Genomic DNA, 23,789 nt, shown 5'->3' with positions numbered 1-23,789 from the left:
ACATTTTATGTTACAAGCATGAGTTATGATCACCAAACTATGGACACCAAATCGACATTATATCACTTTCCTTCATAAAGTACTTACATACTCAAATCCTTCATTTTGTTCATTTATTGACACCGTAAGCTTTTCGTACAAATTATACCGATTGACTTTGATTACTTTTGTTTTTATTGTTATTAGTCTGAGACAATATAAGTGACCTTGACCATTTATCTATTGCAATTGCAATATTAATTATATACCTATTCAAAATCCTTTAATACTACAAATGAGTTGGTGGTCTGTTAGTAATGTTTTAGATCTTGGAGAAATACACCAAGGTTTGAATCTCACTACTTATATTTATATGAAGGGCTTATTAGAAGGTTTTTCGAAAGTGATGGGTTTCAGGCATGTATAATTCGAGTTGTCAATGTGAACCGGCTGTTCAAAAAACATCCTTTCAATATATCCATCCGAACACTAATATTGACCCGTGTTTGAGTGTCGCGTCACATTTTCAAAAACCCAAAATCATAAAGATGTAGTACAACATGCATCACAACTTATACATTGTCCAAAGTTCAATATTGATAACAACATGTCATGTGACACTTGTTGGAATTATTGGATTGGCTTGGAAATCTGATATGTGGTTCCTTTGGTTTCCACGATCCTATATATCTATCTGTATATGTATATAATAATCTGTATCTATTTCTCTTTGGACCCCGTCTCTCACTCTCACTCTCTTTGACACTCTCTCAAAACACATGCTCATATAATAACACCTTCACTCCCCAAATCATACTTTCTTGGAAATCTTTTAATGGCGTCTATTTCAAGAATTGTTGCTAAAGATTGTAAATTTCAATCACGTGATGCTGTTCTTCAAACACCCAGATATCATTTGCCCATTAAAGGGATTCATAATCATGTTTGTATGTATTCCATTTATTCATTTTTTCTATTATATATATATATATAGTTTTGTTTCTTGAATTACATTGGTTATACTGTACATATTCTTAGATATATTATCCATAAATCCTAAGATAATGAGAAAAATTGAGAACTTTTTTGTGAAAGTTTTTAGCTTTTAGTAGTGGGGGTTCCATAATTGTTGAAATAATCATGAGATAATCAAGAATTATGTTTTTATTCAAGAATTATGTTAAAGCTTGTAAATTTCTATCATATTTTGTTGTTTCGTAAAGACCCGGATAGGATTGCTATTGAAAGGGATATATAATTATGTTTGTATGTAGTCTTAGGTGACCAATAAATGGGGTTCATTTACTTTGTTTCATGTTTTGTTTTGCTGTATATTTTTTACGTATATACATATGATAGATAAAGTTTCAAAATTTTGTGAAAATTTTCAGCTTTTAGAAGTGGGGTTTGTTCAACTGCGGATGTTAAAGGTTGTCTGGCTATCCAAAATAAGCAATTCCATCCTGCAGTTCTTCAATCTTTGACTTTAAGGTATTGTGAATGTTTACGTGTTTTGGGATTGTTCCCTTAATTGACACTGGGATAAGTTTAAATTTTTGTTTTTAAAAAAAAATATATTTTTAGAGATAAGATGAAGCTCAAGGTATCAAGTAATGATAACAAACACTACCGAATGTTAGCCAGAAAAACGTATGTCCATTTTGATACCCGGGGCAATTTAAGGGTGTATTTGGATATGCATATTGCAAGTATTTACAATGAAAATGAATAATCAGAGCCGGGTAAAAACATATCTGGATATTTTGGTTGAAACCACTTCTGGTTAAGAGTTTGATTTGGACTATTTGATCAAGTAATAATAGATACTTCAAGGTAAAATTTTGGCGAATAATTTACTAAAAGGACTAGCATGTGTTGATTCTTGTAAGAAGATTATTGTCTGTCATATTTTGGTTAAATGCTACTTGATTGAACTACTGGATTTATCTAATTTTGTGGTTAGGAGTTCGAAAGTTTTGTGTCAAGCAGCAACAAATGTACCAGGAGATGTTCCTATCAATGCCAATACCTCGAGTGGCATGACAACATATGAAAAAATAATTGAAACGTTAACAACCCTTTTTCCTTTATGGGTATGTCGTAACAATGCGTTCATCACATTTCCAGTATTTGTAAGTGTACTAATTAAAAAGAGATGTTATTGACAGGTAATTATAGGCACGGTCGTTGGGATTTACAAGCCTTCTGCTGTGAGTGTAACATTGAGTGTGTCCTTCAACTCTTAATGAAAAAAAAAAATCTTTAAATGTGATTTTGTTTTGATCTTTTGAGTCAAAATGCAGGTTACTTGGTTACAAACAGACCTTTTCACGGTTGGGTTGGGTTTTCTCATGCTTTCCATGGGACTGACACTAACATTTGAGGACTTCAGACGCTGTTTACGGAATCCTTGGACTGTATGCTTTTCCTGCCTCCTTTTTTTCTTCTTCTTTGTGGGGGAGTTGAGGTGGCATTTTCGACCCATTTACTTTAAAATTGGAACGATCGGTCACTGCAGGTTATGTTTTATATCTAATGGGTCAAACAAGCCAAATTAAAGAAATTTGCTAAATAGGAAACCAGTCAAATACTCAAATGAGTATAAACTATAAAGTCAGCCAAAGTGTATTTGCTAGTTCTTATTAGTTAATGTATAGAATATATTATTATTGAAACAATTTATTTTTGTAATGAAATTTGGCACACTAATTGGTTACTGAAAAAAATTAAAATTTTGAAACATAGTGTTTAGGGTCCATCTATCCTGTTTTGGCCAGTACAAAATGATCCATCTTGGCCCAAATCAGTTTTCACGTGTTATCAAACCTACTTGTATTGTCAATCCTTCTTTGTGACCAGATTCGAATAAGCATGTAACATTTTTGAATGCACAAATATGAAATACCGTTATTTCCCTTTTCTGTTGCAAATTAAAGATAAAGATGTTTCGGATTTTTCCAGGTAGGTGTAGGGTTTCTTGCTCAGTACTTGATCAAACCCGTGTTGGGATTCTTCATCGCAATGGTATGTGATTATGCACATGCCTATCATTTTCCTATACCATTTCCGTTTCAGTTATATTTGATATAAGATGTTGATCGACTAAGAAAATCCTTCATGGATTTATAGCCAAAATAGTTGATTATCATTATGGGTGTCAAGTATTAAACTAAACAAAGGAACAAGAAAATGCAGTCATTTTGGATTTTGAGGTCAAATCAACAAAATTTCAGCTTCAATATTAAGATGGGCTCTCTAAATACTTTCAGAATTGTCATACTTGTATATGATGCTATGGTTCACATTAAGAGGAAAATGTTCAACCCATTAAATCAAACCAGAACATCTTTTTTTTTGTGGGAGTACTTTGAGCCAGCAACAAATAGATGGATTTTGGCTTTTTTTTTTTCTTTCTGAAAAAGTGATGTAGCATATGAATTCTGTACATTTTTGCTACCGTTTGTTGTTTTTGGTGTTTTGTTCTTGATGTAAAAACTTGAATTTTGTATTGACAGGCTTTAAAACTATCGGCTCCACTCGCAACTGGTTTGATTCTAGTCTCATGTTGCCCAGGGGGCCAAGCATCAAATGTTGCAACCTATATATCCAAAGGAAATGTAGCACTTTCTGTTCTCATGACAACGTAAGGTTTCAATTTCTTGTTTATTTCATTAATTTTGACAGAGCTTTGGTAGACCCTGCTGTTTACCACACTAGTTGTGGCTCAACAGTGGATTGAATCAAATGTGTGATTATTTTTATTACGTGTCAAAATGGATCGAGTTAGATTGGGCTGGCCTACAAATGATCATTTCTTTTGACTTATATAAATCTTTTGTAGTGTAATACTGTAATATATGAATTATCCCTTTTACCCAAAGCTATAATATAAAAATAAACTAAACTTTTTCTAAAGTGATCTACAAAGTTATGTTCATGTGAATACATTTTGGAATTTGGAAAACGTCTAACCCATTTGACACACTTGATCCTATTGAAGACAATATAGGATCCTCATGCTCATGAAGGATATAATTGACTGTAATTTGGTATATTGGGTATGAAGTCTAAAAAGTGTCAGAAACTAGACTCAAACTTTCTAAGAAACTGGTCATCAACAATTAGGTCTTTTGGGTGTTTGGACTTTGGATATGCATTTTCATAGAGATTTTTCTGATTTGAAGAATAAAATTTAGGATAATAGGTGCTTTTATATGTATCCTCAAAGTCTAGCCTTTATTACATGCCCTTGTGTTTCTGCGATCCAATTATTTTACCTGGTTTTTGTTTGCTAAGGCCCGAATGTGATTATTTATGTGAAAAAACTTTCACCTATTGAATATCTATGCGAATTCATTAGTACCATCATCTTGTGTCATTACTAACGAGCAACTATTATGTTGGATTTTATAGGTGTTCAACTATTGGTGCTATTATCATGACACCGCTCCTCACTAAACTTCTAGCTGGTCAACTTGTTCCGGTTGATGCAGCAGTAAGTGGTTTTTCAAACACACGAAACAGCGAAGATCTTAATTTATAATGTCATTGTTTGATAAATTCTACGTTCAGTTCTTATATATTTATAACCGCCTTAAATCTTTTCAGGGCCTTGCTCTTAGTACTTTTCAGGTGGTTTTGGTACCAACAATCATGGGAGGTAATTTGAAGGTTCTTTGATTAAATGCGACTCGGATTTCATAAAGTCGCTAACAACATTCACTGTGTAGGATCACTCAAAAAGTATTAACTTTGATTATATAATTGTGAATCAATTTTGACCTTCTTGGTGCAGTGTTGATGAATGAATTCTTCCCCAAGTTCACTTCAAAAATCATCACAGTGACACCTTTGATCGGAGTTCTTCTTACAACTCTTCTTTGTGCAAGTCCGGTTAGTTCACTCGACACTTAATATGTCTTACGTAAAACTTGACTAAGAAATAGGGGTGCCCCTTACACCTTGTCGAATTCGATACTGTACTTCATCCTATATTTTCATGTAATGGTGGCAAAATCGGAGATTCAGCTGGCTTGGTAGTTGGGGTAACGAGTCACAATGGGTTATTCTAGCTTAGGTTGCAAAGGGTCGGCTTGACCTCTAATACTTACTATCCTAACGATTGAAGTTGTCTATAAACAACTAGTGTGCCAAATATAATATCACATGTTACATTATTCCAGTAATAATCTAATGTCTTGAATGGTATGATTTTGCTGTTTTATGTGTAACAAGCCCACTTTGGTTGACTTATAACCTATATAATCCATTTGACCCATCTATTTAGGCCGTGGGACTCTTTCAGTTAGTGACATCTGAGCCAGCCAGCTAATCTAGCTGAACTTGACTACCATCCCTGCCTTATATTTGATCAATGTTGGTGAAATATAAACCTGTCTTGACTCACTCTTAAGTAAAGAGGTTGAAAAGTTACCACCTCTTGTTTGCGTAGACATATAACATGCCCCTTCATTTTTAGATCTACTGAATTTTTGAATGTCAATTTGGTCAATTCCCACATATGTGGCTATTAGTCTGGACAATCATTTCTCACATTTTGAGTTAACATTTTTGGTTATAGATTGGGCAAGTTGCTGATGTTTTGAAAACACAAGGTTTGCAACTGTTACTTCCGGTGGCGGCCCTGCATGGGGCAGCGTTTTTTATCGGTTATGCAATTTCTAAATTAACATTTGGCGAATCAACATCTCGTACCATCTCCATAGAATGTGGAATGCAGGTATCATATCACTTTGAGTTACTTATTATCTAACAAATGAAGACGAGACCTACAAAATGGAAATATATATATATTACCATTTGCTGATTGATTTCTGTGTTTATCTGGATCCAAACAGAGCTCTGCCCTTGGGTTTTTGCTTGCACAAAAACATTTCACAAACCCTCTTGTAGCCGTACCTTCTGCTGTAAGCGTTGTTTGCATGGCGGTATGAACTTTTTCCCTTGCAAAGTAATTATATTTTCAACTGCAATATTAGAATGCATCTCCGGGTCATTTTTTCTGTTAATCTTCAAGTAATAATAACTTGTTAAATGCTAAAAGAACTGGTTGTATGGGTTATGTAGTTTAAACAGAAAGCACATACACTATATTTTGCAGAACTTCTTGCCCTTGCTTATTATTTCATGTTATTATTTCTTTCTTCCACACAATCAGTTTCAAAAGACGCATAGCCTAACACCCAACTAATAAATTTGCTATTTTGAACAATGTAGCTTGGTGGAAGTGCTTTAGCTGTGTATTGGAGGAACCAACCTATTCCTGTTGATGACAAAGATGATTTCAAGGAGTAAATGCTTCTTTTTGTATGTATACTGTTGTGTTAGTGGGCAGTACCCCTTGTTTTAGGTTCAGTCTATTATCATATTGCAAATGGTCGAATCCGGACAATGACTTACACTTAGTGTAGTAAAAGTTGTATATTGTTTCGGGTTTGACCATTATTGAGTACTCGAAAAAGGCCAGACGTTAGGTGGTTGCTATTTATTCCATGTTGTAAGACTGCTTTTATTTGGTTCAAGAAATGTAGCAGGGATTTTGGTAGTTAATCTGAAGCTCCTTGTATTTGTGGGATGGATTTTAAGTGTGTTATTGTTCAAATCTTTGTATTTTCAAAATTTTGTAAGCTCTCAATAGAAGATTGAGTTCCTTTTAATAACCTCATTTTATATAGGATTTTGCTAATGATGGTACGTGCACATGTTAGTTGAACATTTACAATAAAATTCAAGGATGAACTTTTGATATGAAAAATATAATATTTTTTTATGCACGCTAATGACAACCCTAGAGCTAGAGTTGTAATTAGCATTTAGCATTTTTATAAAGGGAAAATGATTCGTATTGTAAATTTTACTTAAGTTTAGATATTGCCACATTAAAAAAAGTTACAAATTAAATCTTTGAATTTGATAAACATATATAACCCTCTGAATTTTACATAATTCTCCTGTTTTACCTAAGAAGGTACTGTATGTTTTACCTAACATTTTCCTTTTTATAAAATTGGTAAATGGGGGATGATTTTTATTAAGACTATCTAGAGGAAGTCGATATATGGCTTAACTTGTAGTATTTTATAGCTAGGTAGCACCGAGACGGGTACGACAAATAGGTACAGGGACAGTACGGGTACGAGAAACGACAAAAATAAAAAATTAAGATACGGATACGGTAAGGATACAACAACAAAAAATATAAAAAAATAATAAATATATCAAAGAAAATCCAAAATAAATATATATTTATGTAAAGTTTAATCTTTAAAAATACTATATCTTCAAGAAATAATTAATTATCGAACAACTTTCAATGTATATAATCAAACAACTTTCAATGATACTATTATTTCAATATAGATGGTGATTATTGAGATTTGGTAATATATGTATAACATTTCAATTCCTGAAAACAAATAATATATGTAAAAATTAAAAGACTAAAATAAATAAAAGTCTTTATTTATACGGATAACAATATATATCCTCCACAAAAACTTCCCACCTCCCCATATTATACTTTCTCCACTCCCCATGTATGTAAACCACCAATGACCTAAAAAACAATAAACCATCCATGTCAAATACAACCGCACCAATTTTTTGTTGCAAAACCCTTCACTGGAAATACAAAACCGTCGATTTACTTTATGATTTCCGATCTAAGTCAAGGCAACTTCAAGATCTCCGACCATTTACTTCTCGATCTCCAGCGATTTACTTCATGATCTCAGATCTAATGACGGTTTGTATGGAAACGTCCCCATATTCAACTAAAACATCCTAGACTCCTTCCGGTGCCGTCCCCGAAATTCGAGACATCCCCCTGCCGTTTCCTTGCCGTCCCCGTCCCCTAAACGTCCCCGGGACGGGTACCCTGACCTTTCAGGCGTCCCCGTGCATCATAGTTTTATAGTATCTTTGACTTTAAGGTTGGGGATTCGGGGTTGGGTTTCTTCCAAGACTTTTAGGACGCCTAATCATTAGCTAGGTCAACATGTAGATAACCTTGCTTTACATGCCTTTTAAACGTGAATATGCTTTATATGGGTTTCTTCTTAAGACTTTTAGGACCAACATGTAGATATTATATGAGTTTCAAAAAGTGAATATGAGCTAATAATATCTTAAACGTCTTAACCTTTTAAACGTACGAGAATGAAAATTTACATATACATGTATAATCCATGCGTCACTCGTTCAATAAAAAAAGTGATATTCATACAACAAGTTTTAGACATTTATAAAAAAGGTATAAAATTTATTTCGCAGTATATAACTATATTATGCAGAAATAGTTATAAATGTTCCCAAAATAAATGGTGTATAATTTTATTTAAAATTATATTTTTTTTGGAACATTTATTAATATTGTATTGATATTGATATTCAAGCATAATTGTCAGATTGTCACTACACTGGGTAGCTTCAAGCTCATCAATTTCTCATAATATACACACCTGCACACGTAGCCTCTTATGGAGGCTCATTGAGGACATTTTCATACGCAACCTTAAACCTAAAAGGGTGTTAAGTATATCCAAAAGTCAAAATATAAATATAATAATAATTTTTTTAACTTTATTTTTATGTATGTTTCGATTTACTAAATGACACCTCCTGGAAAAGTTCCTTTTACCAAGAAGGCAAAATTACAATTTAGTTTATGTTGAAAAAGAAAATAATATTTTAATTTTTACAATCAAGCATCAACTATTTGACTACAATGATAGTATGGTAGCAGTTTTTTGTTTTTACCCCATCTTTTTTTTTATATAACCACAACTCAGTTTTCCATAACTTTTATTGTTTTTTACCACCGACCAACACCAATCAAACCTTCATCCACTAGAACCGGCCACATCCAACCAAAACCGTCTGCCACCATCGCCAAGCACCGCCTGCCACCATCGCCAACCATTGTCGGCCACCACTACAATACTCTAAATCTATCACTTTTCAATCCAAATCGATCCCAACCACAAATTTTAACAAAGATCTATACACAGATCCGTAGCAGCCAATCATGTTGGTAAAAAAACTTAAAAAAAACTATTTAATTATAAAAAGATTCAAACAAAAAAAAAGTTGGTCTAGAAGTTTGAGGAAAAACAAGTTCATATATTCAATTTAATGATAGAGGATATGAAGGAAATAAGATTAAAAAAAAAAAAAAAAACCTTGTTGAATATCTTGGACCATGGAAGCTTGTGAAAGTTACCATCAAAGACGGGAAGAGGGCGTAGGGTGGCTGATGGAGATTTAGAGAAGAAGAGTGTTTTAAAATAGAAATTTCTACTACAAAATGAAAATTCATTTAAGTTGGAAAACTAAAAAGTGAGCTTGTAACGAGAGAGAAAGAGAAACAAGTTGAAAAAATATATAATAAAATAATATTTTTTATTTTTGGGTTCACTAAGAAAAAACTAAGGTCCATTTATCATGCACCAACCTAAAAATGAAAAAGATATTTTCACTTAGGAAAAGATCCATATCTCCTTCCCCTTTGATAAATGGGATTTATTCAAATCTCCTAAATATATTCTCCAACTCATACATCGCAACTAAATCTTATATGCACTACCATATCTATACTTCTATAAAGTAAATTTATTTTGTCTAAATTTAAGTTTCAACATTTACTTTCACAAAATGTCTCTCTATCTATTTTATATTTATTTAAAAGAAATATAATACCATTTCTCTCTCTTTAAATTTCAACCAATTATTTTTTTTTCTCTCCTCTACAAATCATTTATTTTTCCAATTCATTCAAAATCTTTTATCTAAAAAATTGTACATCGTTAAATTATAAAAATTATATGGGTGTTCTTAAAACTTCACGCTCTTTCATTAGAGATGTCATTCGATATACTTTCGACGAATTTTTAAATCCAATGGCGGAACCTGTATGGTTAAGGCATTTGGCTATCACACTCTATGACCTACCACTTTCACCATCTCACCACCGCAACGCACAGGTACTTACTCTCGTCTTTGATAAAATTGACCATCGATTTATAACAGATTTCTTTTTTGTTATTTTTTATTTTTATTTTTAAAAAATTTCACAAGGTATCCCATTAACAAAAAAAAAAAGAAAATTTTCAATCTAAATACGGCTCTCACCCTTAATAAATGGGATTTGCCTCTAGACGGAGCTCTTAATGGAGTTTTCATACTAAACGCGTTTTCGTGTTCAGTCAATTACGATTTACCAATAATAATAATAATAATAATAATAATAATAATAATAGCAATTAAACATTAGACAAAAAAATAACAATAACGTATTATGTGTAATTTAAAACATATAGTTTATTATGTTAAAATAACACTATGAAGGATGTTACATTACTACGGGGTATTTACCTATGTGATTTTGCTTTAAAAATACGTTTAATATTTAAACTTGCTAGTCATATTGTTTGGTTGATGTTGAAATTATCAAATCACAACCCCAATTATAAATTGCTTAAAGAAATCAATTGTGAATGAAGTACAAAGCTACTAAACTATGTTGCGGAGATTAAAAATTGAGTTGTGCTTTTAGTTATTGGTTATAACAATCCAAATTAGAAGGTATTTAAGAAACTACTTCAAGTAACTTATGAAAATAAATTACCAAAATCTTGGTAGGCGAATAAATCTTATAACTTAGAAAAATCATAAGGTCAAATTCTCATAAGTTAAAAGTCTAATTTTTATTGAATTGTTTAAGCTCTAACTTAAGTGTGGCTGGTTTAAGTAGTATTTTTATTGAATTGTAGAAAGTGGATGTCGAATCCTTAATTTCTGTTCTTAAAAGCAAAAAATCTTCTAACTTAACGGACTTTGCTCATTTTCCTTATTATATCTAATAATAACTCAAGTTTGACATAATTTTTTTAAAATTAAGTTCTAATTCAAGCATAGCATAAACTTTTCAAATTAAATTCAAATCCTGTCATGCTTGAAATTTCAACTCATCGACAAACCTACTTCATTACATATACAATATTTTGGTCCAAATCTCCAACTATCATATCTTACTAATTCGTAGAGGAGCACGGGAGTAACATTAGAAAGCCATCCGTACTCTTTCACTAATTTAGTCACTATCAAACAAGTCAAAAAGAAGCCTTTTAAATTCCCAACCCCCACAATTATCATTATTAAATAATTACTTACATCAATACATAAACATAAATATAAACAAAAAAAACATTCTTGGAAGAATATTACTAGTTTCTTGTCACCAACATTATTTTTCTCTCAAAACATATTTGTGGGGTTTTACAATCATGTCTCAATCTTCACAACACCACCAATCAATCATGGATGTTGATACAATGTAATAACCCCCTTCTCCTTTTCTTGTTTTACCTTCTGCTATTTCGTATTGTTAAAAAAAAGTAATACTCCTTTTCTTGTTTTATCAATCATGGAGTATTTTTTAATTAAGAAATAATATTTTTTTTTTGGGTTTAAGTCGATAGATTATGAGTATACTCAAATGGGGTTTTTCTTACTTGCATTGTGTGTGTGATTAAATTGTTTCTTGAAAAAAGTTTGTATCTTTTTGTGTTTATATTTAAGTATGCTTATGTTTATATATCTTGGTGTTTATTTGAGGGTTTTGCTTAAATCAGCATTTTGATTATGTTCATATTTAGTCTGTCTGTGTGTATGTATAACAAAAATATTTGTATGTTTATATTTCTGAGCTTGTAACAAGTTAGTACGATGAACAAAATAAGAAGTTTTAGTACTATTTTAGACGTGATCGTTACCCAATCCTGTCGCGGACACAGTGTGGGAAAGGTTGGATGCATACATTCATTCTTGCTCTAACCGTGGGTAGAGAGACGAGAAGTTTTAGCACTAATACTATAAGTTATTGAAAATATTAGTTCAATAATATGTATAGTGACTTAAAGTTAAAAGTATCAATTTTGAGTTTAGTGGTAAAAAAATTTAAAGTGAATAAGAAGTAAGCATGCAAAAAAATGCTTACTGAGATTATATAATGTTTATAAGTTAGATCCTTAGTTTTGCCTTGTTTTGATGAAAGAACAGGTTGGATGTTTATATTCTTGATTATCTTGTTAAGAGGAAACTTATTACTTCTGCAAAAGTATTTGAAGACGAAGCAAAAGTCCCTGCTAACGTTCGTGGTAAATGCAGATAATACTATGCCATAAAACAAAGTTTATGACTTCATTTATATGTAGTTTTTGCTTGAACAGTTTAAAATGTATAATATTTTCGGTTTTTGTTCACTTCAGCAATCCATGCTCCACGGGGTTTCCTCTTCGAATGGTGGACAGTGTTTTGGGATATTTTTGTTTCTAGGTACAAGCTCCACCAAGGCTCTATGGAACCTTGTGACGAGGTGAGTCTTCACGATAACATGTTTTGTTGACTTTTGAATTGAGAAGTCAAATGGGGCAGTTTGAAAGTTTTAAGATTATATTCTTTCAAGTTTATGGGAATGTTTGGATATGGATTTACAGATTTTGTCTAAAGGAAGAATGTTTTTCAAATGTTAGTATAATGCCAATAGAATTTCTTGTTTATTGTGGATAATAAGTCAAAACTATGATATGTTTGACTTATTTAGTCAAAGAACTTTTCTTTAATGACAGGCTATGAGAGTACTGCATATGATGCAGCAGCAAGAAGGTCAACATCAACGTCAAACCGTCAACGCAAACAATGCTGTTAATGTGAAAAGCCCCTGGGTTGCGGAGACATCAACCCCTATGAGGCAACCATTTCCACGGGTATTGAATGGAATTTCACACTATTAACAATTTCTTTATATGTATTTATCGCATAAACTTTGCTATATATCTATATAGTAAATGTATGGAGACATCATGGGCATGGTTATGAATCCCATTAGTTCGATGAATCAACTTCCAATGGAACGTCAAATGCAAGCTTTGGCACCTACACATGTTCGTATCTTTCGGTTTTTTGCAGTTTTGCTTTACCAATTTGTTTGGATGAGAGTTTTTAAAGTGATTATTTTGTATGAATAGATTATAATGCGATGATTAGATAAATTGATAATTATTAAAAATAGTTGGTAGTTTTTGTATCTTTCGTTAACCTAGGCCTCACTCCGTGAGCCGACTAATCCCAGGGCGATCACTCGCTTTGCGGGTAGCCCAGAGTCATTGCAGGTGGACCTCAACGGCCACAAGGGAGGTATATTTGTTTTGCTCTTAGGTTTTGAACTTGGGCCCTCTAGGTATTTTAATCTTAGAGACCTAGTCTATATCACTAGGCCACCACCCTTGTGGTTAATATATCTCAATGATCAATTTTCTTTTAACTCTCTATGTGTTTCCCGATATCTGTTTTTTTTATCATAAATAATATAGTTCTCATTATAATAATATGCATTTTCCAAATACCCTAAACTGATTAAAGTGACTCCAAGAAACACTAATCAGTTTAAATGCATATAAAAACACCCTAAGCTAATCAATGTGGCATATTACCTTATTTTCCATTCATTTATGGTGAAACAGGACATCAATAGTTTGATGGGCTCCTATATCAATCAGAGTGCTCAAGGACCTGAGGGTTTACCGACTGGAGCTCATGGTATTCTAAAAAATAACCCCAACGTTTATTGTGAACCATTCTGATCATGTGTGAAGTTCTGTATAATTTTCACTAATCAATGGATGCAAATCACTTGGCCTTCAAATGGTTTACACTCTTGATCTTTAAAACATGGATAGTTTGATTCTTTCATTAAAAAAAAAAAAAATTGAACTCCAATTTATTGGATCATGATTTAAGACCAAGTTATGCACTACCATAACAACAAAATATTTCAGAAGATGCACTAGTGTAACAAATCCATTTATTTTAACATTTTCATAACAAAAAAAAGTTCAGAACTTTTTTTCTAGATGTGTGGACCATGTATGTCTACCTCTGCCCCAAAGGTTTGATGGTAATCAACTCAATTAAATCATGGATTAGCGGTCACTTCGGGTGGTCTTTTGGCAGATTGAGCTCTATGTTGTTTGATAATGATTCATTCAGTTGGCTAAGTTACCTTATATTTGATCCGACCCGTTGCCAAGCCATGTTTAACAACAAACTATTTTTTGTATGTTTCAACAGCAACCGGAGTTTCCAATAATGTACCTTTAAAGGGATGGCCTTTGATGGTGAGCTCAAAATTTTAGCTCAATATAATAATATGTTCTAGTGCATTAGAATAGAGGTGAAAAAGGAGCAGGCCGGGTAATAGCTCAATAAGGATACATTTTTCTGTTAATTGAAACGAGTTTTCTAAGTTGACTTGAAACATTTATATTCCATAAATAATGGAAATAGTTAGGTCCCATTCATAATTACAAAAGCTTTCGTTATACAATATTTTTTATTCCTTTTTTTTGTGTGCATAAAACGATCTAAAAGTTTGTATGCATTAAAAACACACTTTCAATTTGGTGTATTTACTTTTCAGTTGGCCTATTTATCCTGTTAGAGACAAAAGATTATCCAAATGACCTTTTTCTTGGTTGAAATTGCCACCTCTAATTGGTAGTGTTAATTTTATTATGGAAATTGATAGGGGCCGGATCAAATTCAGAGTCGACTTCATCAGCAGCAGGCTGCACTACAGCCGCCCCCACTATCCTGCCAACAACAAATAGAGATCCAAGCTCAGCTTCTCAATGAAAGAAAGAGAAGTCAAATGGAGGGTCAAATTCAGGTTCCAAATGAAAGAAAGCGAAGTCAATTGGACGGTCAAGTACAACCTCCAAATGAAAGAAAGAGAAATCAAATCGAGGGTCAATTTCAGCCTCCAATGGAAAATATTACTAAGCATGCGTTGATTTCTTCAGCTATTGTCAATAGCCAAGGAACTCCAAATGTGAATGGGGTATTCTCAAACTTGGCAGGAGAAGTGTCAATGCCTAGCTCTCCGCATAATGAAAAGGTAACTTTAACCTGTTAACCCAGCAGTCGTTGATTGCAACATGTCATGTCGGGTTCACTAGATACACTTTTTGTATAGCATATTGATATTCTTTTGTAACTAATTAGGAATCAAATCTGATTATCAAACTATATTACTTATATAGTTTTGTATTTGTTTACGTAAAGTGATTGATTAGGCACATATTGAACATATACCATGAGTGATGGGCTTGTTTGACTCTTTTCGCCCATCTACTTGTTAAATTATTTTCTTTAAACTCTTTAACTCCTTGGAGATAAAACTTACTTGTTATGATCTTGTGAAAGTTGCAACACCTGCACATTTCAAATATTTAATATACGCTGCGTTGAAGGCAAATTAATGCATTTTGAACAAAAGTTGGTAGTACGTTGTTTGATTGTAAAGATAATAGTCAGGTTTGAAAAAATATCTTCTGGGTAATACTGAAATGCCTCAGATTTTATGGTGAAATATGGGGGATTGGTTTTAACATCCTTTTGCTACCTCAAAGTTTGGCATCATTTGTTTAAGTGATATAATTAAATTCATTTGCAGATCAATATAGATGATTTCTTGAACTATGGAGCTCTTGATGGTAATGATAGTTCCTTTTCATCTCGTGCGGGTAAAGAAGCCGAAGTTCATCATGCTTCAAGTGGTATGTAGATAGTTTGGATCCTATTTAATATATAATTCTGTTTCCTGAAGACATGAGAATAGAGCAGAACCATACATTCATACCTTATGTGCATTTTTTTTTTTGTAAAAAGGTTTCAAGTTCTTGGAAATTGGAAGTGTTCATATGACTAGTGTCAATTGTTGTGACATCTCATTCGATGGAAAACTGGTTGCAATTGGTGGGGAAGACAAAAAGGTGAGTTGAAGTACTTCTTATGAAGTCATCTGAATTGGGTAATGGTCTAAAATGGGAAATTTACTGTACAAGTGAACTAGTTTGGGTTGACTTGACCCGCAAACACTTTTTGTTTACTAACTCTTTATGAATAATTATCATTTTAGAAACTATATTGTTACAATGATAACCTAACAATTAAAAGAAAAATTTTGGAGGTTTAATTTGAGTACACTTTAGTAATATTTGACCTTATCAACCCATTACTCCACTAGGCCCTTGGTTTTATGTCATTATTAGTTTTTTTACTCATCGATCAATTCACTCATTTGGCCCAGTTGCATAATAATCTTGTGATGTAGGCTAGATTGTGGTGCTCGAGCTCTAGGGAATCTAAAGCAACTCTTGATGAACACTCGCAAGCGATAACTGACATCCGTTTTAGTCCATCAATGCTACGGCTTGCTACTTCTTCTCATGACAAGACCATCAGAATTTGGGATCTTGAAAATGTATGTGATATCTTCTTTCCTTGCTTTATTGAATTATTTCACATACCTTAAAGAGCTAAACTCTAAATCCATTGACTATTGGTTAAAAGTCTAAAAAGCTGTGTGATCATTTATTCTAAAATCGATCACAGCATTAAGTTGCAATGATGACTAAGGGAAGCTAGACACTTTTAGCTTGAAAGCTCGTGGATTAGAAAAAATTGCAATTTTTGTATATTTTAATTTGATATTATTGCAGTTTTTATGGAGATTATGCTTAAACCAAAACTGAAACCAAGTGATCTCACTCCTGCTGGAAGACCTCTTTATCCCAATTTAGAAGAAAACTAGTTTTAATACCTGTGCATCATTTTATAAGTTATTTTGAATGTATTGTGCAAGTTAATAAATGATCATACTCCCGTTAAAAATAATTAAATGATAAAATTCGTCATATATAAAGATCATGATAAGTTGGACATGTAGATCTATCCAAATAGATTAACAATTAATAATAATAATAATAATAATAATAATAATAATAATAATAATAATAATAATATTTGTTACAGAATAATCATCCGATATTTTTTAAGATTCGAACATATCTTGAAATGCAAATATTATAATAAAATATTTATATATGCAAATGCAATTATAGTAGTTAAATAAATGTTTATATTTGATAGTTATAAGATAACTTTAAATTAAAAATATAAAAAGACACTTGTCTTCATGAAAAACCTTATAGGTTATTGTATTTGATTGTGATTAATGAGGATTACAATAGGTTGTATTTATGGAGTCTATTAACCTAATACATGGAAACTAATAATATGTAAACTAACTAATATGGAAACTAATACTATCTTAATACGCCCCCTCAAGCTAAGGCCGTTGTGTGACTCTTAGCTTGGATCGCAACAGCATGAACCGATCTGAAGATAAGGCCTTTGTAAAAACATCCGCAATCTGATCATGTGAAGATATGAGCTTTACTGACAAATTTCCTTGAGCAACCTTCTCTCGTACAAAATGAAAATCAATTTTCACATGCTTTGTGCGTGCATGAAAGACGGGATTAGCTGACAAATAAGTAGTGCCTAGATTGTCACACCACAATGTTGGAGTAGTCTGTATAGGAATGCGCAATTCTTGAAGTAGAGATTGAAGCCATGTAAGTTCGGCGACAGTGTCAGCCATAGCCTTGTATTCAGCCTCTGTGGATGACCGAGATACAGTGCGTTGTTTTCTAGCAGACCAAGAGACAAGATTAGATCCTAGATATATAGCAAATCCCCCCGTGGATCGACGGTCATCTGGGCAACCAGCCCAATCAGCATCAGAGTAGGCATTAATAGCATTGAAGGAGGCATCGGCATAAGCATGTAACTGAGTTGAGGAGTTGCTAGAGATGCGTAATCCGTAACTGGATGTCCCTTGTAAGTAACGAAGAATACGCTTAACAGCGGACCAATGATTCTCAGTTGGAGAATGCATGTATTGACAAACTTTGTTCACGGCAAATGCAATATCAGGCCTAGAAAGAGTAGCATACTGGAGACCCCCAACAATACTTCGGTATTTTATTGGATCCGAGAAAGGAGTGCTATCACCATTAGACAAAACGACAGATGTAGAAAGTGGAGATGGAACTGGTTTGGCATTGGACAAATTTGCACGTTCCAAGAGGTCTTTAATATATTTGGATTGAGATAGAAACAAATCTGAACCTGTACGTGTGATTTCCACACCCAGAAAATAGGACAGATGCCCCATGTCTTGAATCGCGAAGGCACGACTAAGCTGATGAACAACCCTATCAAGCATCAAAGGGTTGTTACCTGTCAAAATAATATCATCAACGTACACTAGCATATATAGCACTGTTCCACGAGCATAATAGATAAAAAGCGAGGGATCGGTTTTGGATCCCCTAAAACCAATGCGATAAAGAGCCTGAGAGAGCCTATGAAACCACGCTCTCGGTGCTTGCTTTAGACCGTACAATGATTTGTGCAATAAACACACATGATCAGGTTTTGACCTGTCAACAAAACCTGGTGGTTGTTGTAGATACACTGTTTCCTTGAGATCACCATGTAAGAAAGCATTCTGGACATCTAATTGTCTCAAGGGCAAATGATTAGCTGTAGCAATAGATAAAACAACCCGGATAGTGGTAGCTTTGACAACAGGGCTAAAGGTGTCAGTATAGTCAATGCCTAGCTGCTGGTGAAATCCCTTAGCAACAAGTCTCGCTTTATAGCGAGTGATATACCCACTTGCAATCAACTACATTTTTTCCTAGAACACGTGGCACTAATGACCATGTGCCGTTTCTCAAGAGAGCCGAATATTCATCCTCCATGGCTTTGCGCCATAGATGGTTCTTGTTAGCAAGAGCAAAGGTAGCGGGTTCAGATTCGGAAAGAGATGTGGAGGTATGATTCGCGGATGGATCAAAAATTTTTGTTTTAGGAGGATTTTGGCGAAGATTTGAAGGACGTGCGCGTGTAGTAGGTTGGGGTGGTGATGATGGCCTAGATGAAGGAATAGGATCGACGAGTTGTGCGGGTTCGGATGAATGGTGTACTGGTTGGATAGGAGGAACGAGCGTAGTTGTGGGCTCAGGTGGAGGAGGTGGAGCAACATTTGCAGCTGACTCATTGGAAACTGGGTTGATCGTAGGAGGTGGAGGTGATGAATAAGACAAGAAGTATTCGTCTGGTTGGGAGATAAGTGTCGGTGGCGAGGTAGGTTGATGAAATGGAAAGAAGTGTTCATTAAAGCGGACATGACGAGCAATATAGAGACGTTCAGACTCTTGGTCAAAACACCGATACCCGTGATGGGAGGTGCTATACCCCAAGAATGTGCAAGGAGTAGACCGGAAATCCATTTTGTGTGGATTATAGGGTCGTAGATGGGGAAAACATTGACAACCAAAAACACGAAGAAAAGTGTAATTGGGTGTCCGTTTGAACAAAAACTCGAAGGGAGAGGTGCGTGATGTGTTTGAAGAGGGCATGCGATTGATAAGGTAGACTGCAGTGTCAAAAGCAAAGTGCCAGAATTTAGATGGGACACCGGATTGAGAAAGAAGAGTGAGACCAGTTTCAATGACATGTTGGTGTCGTCTTTCAACAAGGCCATTTTGTTCACTTGTGTGAGGACAAGAGAATCTGTGGATGATTCCTAGATTTGAGAAAAAAGGAGACAATTTGCGAAATTCACCCCCACTATCGGTTTGGACTGATTTCAGTTTTGTTTTAAATTGACGTTCTGCCATAGCAACAAATTGAGTAAATATATGATAAACATCAGATTTACGTTTCAAGGGAAAGAACCACATGTAACGTGAAAAGGCATCAACACACAACAAAAAATAAGAATGACCATCAAAAGAAGGGACGGGTGAAGGACCCCAAACATCACAATAAAGAAGATCAAGAATATTTGAAGCTTTGTTACAAGTACCATATATAGTGTTTTGATTAGTTGCCCAAGAAAATAGATTTCGATTACCTCCACCGCGATTTTGGGAATTCTGATAATTTCCGCGGCCTCTACGGTTGTTTTAATTGTTGCCTCGGTTATTGTTCGACCTATTTGTATAAAAAGCTTGTGGCGATTGGTTGGATGATGGCTGAAGTTGAAAACCAAGACGAGCAACTAGTTGTTGAAGGGCTTCCATAGTATCACTGGGAAGCGAAGATGAATTTCCACTAGTGTTCGAAGATTGTGGCAATGTAGCAGTCGAGAAAGTTTGAGCGGGTGTTAAATCGGCCACAGGTTTCTTCACCATGTAGTCGAGATCTAAGAGAAGCCCGTGCAGTTTGGAAAATGCCAAGGGGGTCGGCCGGCCAAGTATTGTTGATTTCAAGTTGTTGTAATCATCAGGAAGACCTGTAATAACATGCATCACAAGATCTTTGTCCTTCACTGGTTCGCCAATATTTGCAAGGGCATCAGCATACTCTTGTGCTCGAGTAAGATAATTAGACGTTGATTCACCTTCCTTTATCTGAAGTCGAAGAAGTTGAGATTTAAGGGTATATTCCCGAGACGAGGTTTGTGGGGCATATGCGCGAGCAAGGGATAACCATAGTTCACGTGAAGTACTTCCTTGTACATGTTGGAATGATGCTTCAGACACAGTAGACATAATGAGCATACGTATATGGGCATCATTAGATAACCAAATCGGATGATTCGGGTTTGGTTGTGAAGTGGAAGCAACGTCTTTGTCTTTGTCATTGTCTTTTTCTTGTATTGTTGGAGACGGACACGGAATTGTGCCATTTATATACCCAAAAAGACCATGTGTGGTGAAGAAAGCTTCAAGCATGGATTTCCAATATCCATAATTAGTTGGAGATAGTTTGAAGGCAAATTTGTGGGAATTGTGAATTGCTTTGTCTTGTGTGGAGATAGGATTTAGCATTGCCATTAGAAAATCAAGTTAATTTTCTGTAAAAATAAAAATAAAAAATTAGGGTTCCGGCGTGGCGGTCAACTGCGGCAGCGGTGGTCAACGGCAGCGGCGGGGGTCAACGGCGGCGGAAGTGAAATTAAAAAGGTGGGTTTTGTCCGGAATTCGTCTAGGATAACAATGGTGGTGGAGGTGTACTCTGACACGCCGGAAAAACGAGCCAATTGGCCGGATTTTGAATTTTCCGGCGAGTATGAAGGTGGCGCGTGGAGGCTCCGGGGGTCACGAAATTTTGGGGTTTTCTTCGGAAATTTATTCCGGGTATATTGGTAGTAGAGGTGTCGTTTAATTCGAAGATATAAAAGGTTAATTGAAGATGGACGGATTTTGGTTGATTTGTAGGGTTGTTGGTCGGAATTTTGTGGCCGGAAATTATGTCCGGATTTATGGCTCTGATACCATGAAAAACCTTATAGGTTATTGTATTTGATTGTGATTAATGAGGATTACAATAGGTTGTATTTATAGAGTCTATTAACCTAATACATGGAAACAAATAATATGTAAACTAACTAATATGGAAACTAATACTATCTTAATACTTCAAAAGAATGAGCCAAGTGTCGACTAAGAAAACCACAATCTTGTTTTAGTTTATTGGTAGATAATGTGAGGATGTAGGACTGAGGGAGTGGGAATGGAGATGCTGTTTGGTTTGAGGGTATATGTCTTACATTTAAATATTATAACCTCGAGATTGTGGAAGCCCCACACTAGCCAGGGTTGTTGGTTTAGACGATTCTTTTTCCCATTCTACTTTGATATTAAACTGTTAAATATATACCTATATTTTTTGACTTCAAAGTGAATACCACCTTAGTTATTTTTGACACACACTCCAGAGTTACTATATTGATTGTAATTATTAATGAATGATATGCAGCTGGGCAGTTCAATCAGGACATTCACTGGGCACTCAGCATCTGTTACGTCACTCGACTTCCATCCTAAGAAAGAGGATCTCGTTTGTTCTTGTGACGAGACTGAGATTCGTTACTGGACCATTAAGAATTCTGGCTGTGTTCAATTAGCCAAGGTTTGAAATACACCAATAAAGTAGTTGGCTGTGGGTTATTTTTCTTATTATATTTATTTACCGTTTATTTCTCAGGGTGGTGCAAGTCAGGTTAGATTTCAATGTGGCATCGGCAAGCATCTTGCAGCTGTTCATGGAAACACTATATCTTTATTAGATTTGGAGCGCCCTCAAGCTCGTAAGCATGTCCTAAAGGTTGATCCTTAGTTCCATTAGTTCTTTGACCCATAATTTACTCTCTATGCTTAGTAAAAAAAAAAGATTTAAAAATGAGCTAAGATTTGTGTATTTTGTGTTGCAAGGATGTGTTTGTGTGAAGTGAAAAAATGAATGATTCAGACAGATTGTGCAATGGATCAAAATGGATTTGGTTAGGTTGATTTGGAATACTTTCCAACTTTTAATCTTAAAATATATGTTGCAAAGTTATATTATTAGAGTTATTTACGAGGAATATGTTCAACCAGGGGATTGGGGGTTGTAATTCCTAACGAGTACACCTTTTTTTTTTAATATATAGCAGCGATCTTTTCATTTTGCCCAGTACATCTGATATAAAACATGACCAAGATTGATCCCCCTATATTTGTGTGTTTGTAACACGTTGGATACTGTGTATGTTTGTATATATGGTATCCAAAGGGGTGTCATGAATCAATATGAACGACAAGTATACGTGTTTGTTTAGTCAATATTGGTTTATGCTACTTTATGATCAGCAGTGCTTATAATTTTTCCGATAATACAGAGCCATACATCCAATGTACAATCTATATGCTGGGATTTTTCTGGCGAACTTTTGATATCAGTAAGTGAAGATTCATTAAAAATATGGAGAATGGATTCTGGGGGAAAAGCAGACTGCATTCGTGAGTTAAGTGTTTCTGGAAAAAGATTTCATTGTGCCACTTTCCATCCGATCCATCCTTCTATAGTCATAATCGGCTGCCATAAGGTACAAAGATTAAATCTGCTTTAAGGGTTACCTAGACCTTACACGGCAAAATGAACATAGGTTTGGGTAATCGGCAAAAATTCAGTAACTTCCAAATGGGCAGTTTTCCATTGTGTTGACCTGCAAACCATTTCTTCTGTCTATATAACTTGTTTTTCTATGTAGAATGATTAATATGTTAGCAAAATTATTTATAACAATAATCATCTGATTCGAGTAAATTAGGAAGTTAACGCACATTAAAAGTAGGTGGCTTTTGTTCCATTTGATTTTGACCCACTGGTGATAAACCATAAGCATTCATTTATAAGTAAATGGATTGTAAATTGTCACCTCTTATTTCATTGACCAAGCGGTGTTTGACGAGCATACTAGTAGTAAATGAAATATTGAATGCAAGCGTTGTTTGACAAGCAGTCTAAACATACTAGTACAAATTACTATTTTGGTCCTAATCATATTAATTGTGGATGTTCAGAGTCTAGAGCTTTGGAACATGGCAGAGAACATACTGATGACGCCAAATGAAGAACCTGTTTCTGCACTTGCTGTATCGAGTACTTCTGGTTTGATAGTTTCAGGTGGTCATAACGACAGCATCATCAAGATTTGGAAGTAGTTACCAAGTGTAGTACGTAAATAAATCTTTTTGTTGACATTTACCTGATGAGAGCAGATTAGAATGTGCTCTGATGTACATACTCAGGTTTTTATCATAAATTTTGAAACTGCCTTGAACTCTTTTGATGATCCACGATACTTTTTTCAAGCTGGCATTGAGCTGTACCATTCGCTAAAGTGAGTGTATGCTAGAGGGAAGTACTTTTTGAGGTGATATTGGCAGAAATCTATAACACAAATCAATCTTCTTATAAGTCGATCGGGTTGAAGCACCTTTACTTTTTGCAAGTCAATTAGAGTTTAGGTCTTTAGGACACTTGTCATGCGAACCAACATTTCACCAGGAAGAACACAATTATGATGTTTTTTGCAGAAGAGTTTG

The 23,789-nt window shown here is 34.4% G+C and overlaps 2 protein-coding genes across 2 annotated transcripts; both read left to right on the top strand.

Annotated features, from left to right (window-relative positions):
* Positions 1–707: 707 nt before the first annotated feature.
* On the top strand, positions 708–6,549 carry LOC122595332 (sodium/pyruvate cotransporter BASS2, chloroplastic). The gene is made up of 13 exons (XM_043767675.1): positions 708–926; positions 1,371–1,470; positions 1,943–2,072; positions 2,148–2,189; positions 2,283–2,396; positions 2,941–3,003; positions 3,495–3,622; positions 4,393–4,474; positions 4,588–4,639; positions 4,775–4,872; positions 5,561–5,719; positions 5,838–5,927; positions 6,217–6,549. Exons 1-13 carry the CDS (start codon positions 815–817, stop codon positions 6,292–6,294), a joined length of 1,248 nt encoding a protein of 415 aa, XP_043623610.1. The 5' UTR covers positions 708–814; the 3' UTR covers positions 6,295–6,549.
* A 4,634-nt stretch (positions 6,550–11,183) lies between these two features.
* Positions 11,184–23,555, top strand: LOC122595155 (transcriptional corepressor LEUNIG-like). The gene is made up of 14 exons (XM_043767477.1): positions 11,184–11,332; positions 12,058–12,155; positions 12,267–12,373; positions 12,627–12,764; positions 13,521–13,596; positions 14,128–14,174; positions 14,585–14,953; positions 15,512–15,614; positions 15,727–15,830; positions 16,172–16,321; positions 21,679–21,831; positions 21,907–22,026; positions 22,580–22,786; positions 23,265–23,555. Exons 1-14 carry the CDS (start codon positions 11,283–11,285, stop codon positions 23,403–23,405), a joined length of 1,863 nt encoding a protein of 620 aa, XP_043623412.1. The 5' UTR covers positions 11,184–11,282; the 3' UTR covers positions 23,406–23,555.
* Positions 23,556–23,789: the final 234 nt, after the last annotated feature.

The sequence above is a fragment of the Erigeron canadensis genome, chromosome 4, assembly GCF_010389155.1.
Source record: "Erigeron canadensis isolate Cc75 chromosome 4, C_canadensis_v1, whole genome shotgun sequence".
NCBI lineage: Eukaryota > Viridiplantae > Streptophyta > Magnoliopsida > Asterales > Asteraceae > Erigeron > Erigeron canadensis.
This window is presented reverse-complemented; position numbering and strand designations above follow the sequence as displayed.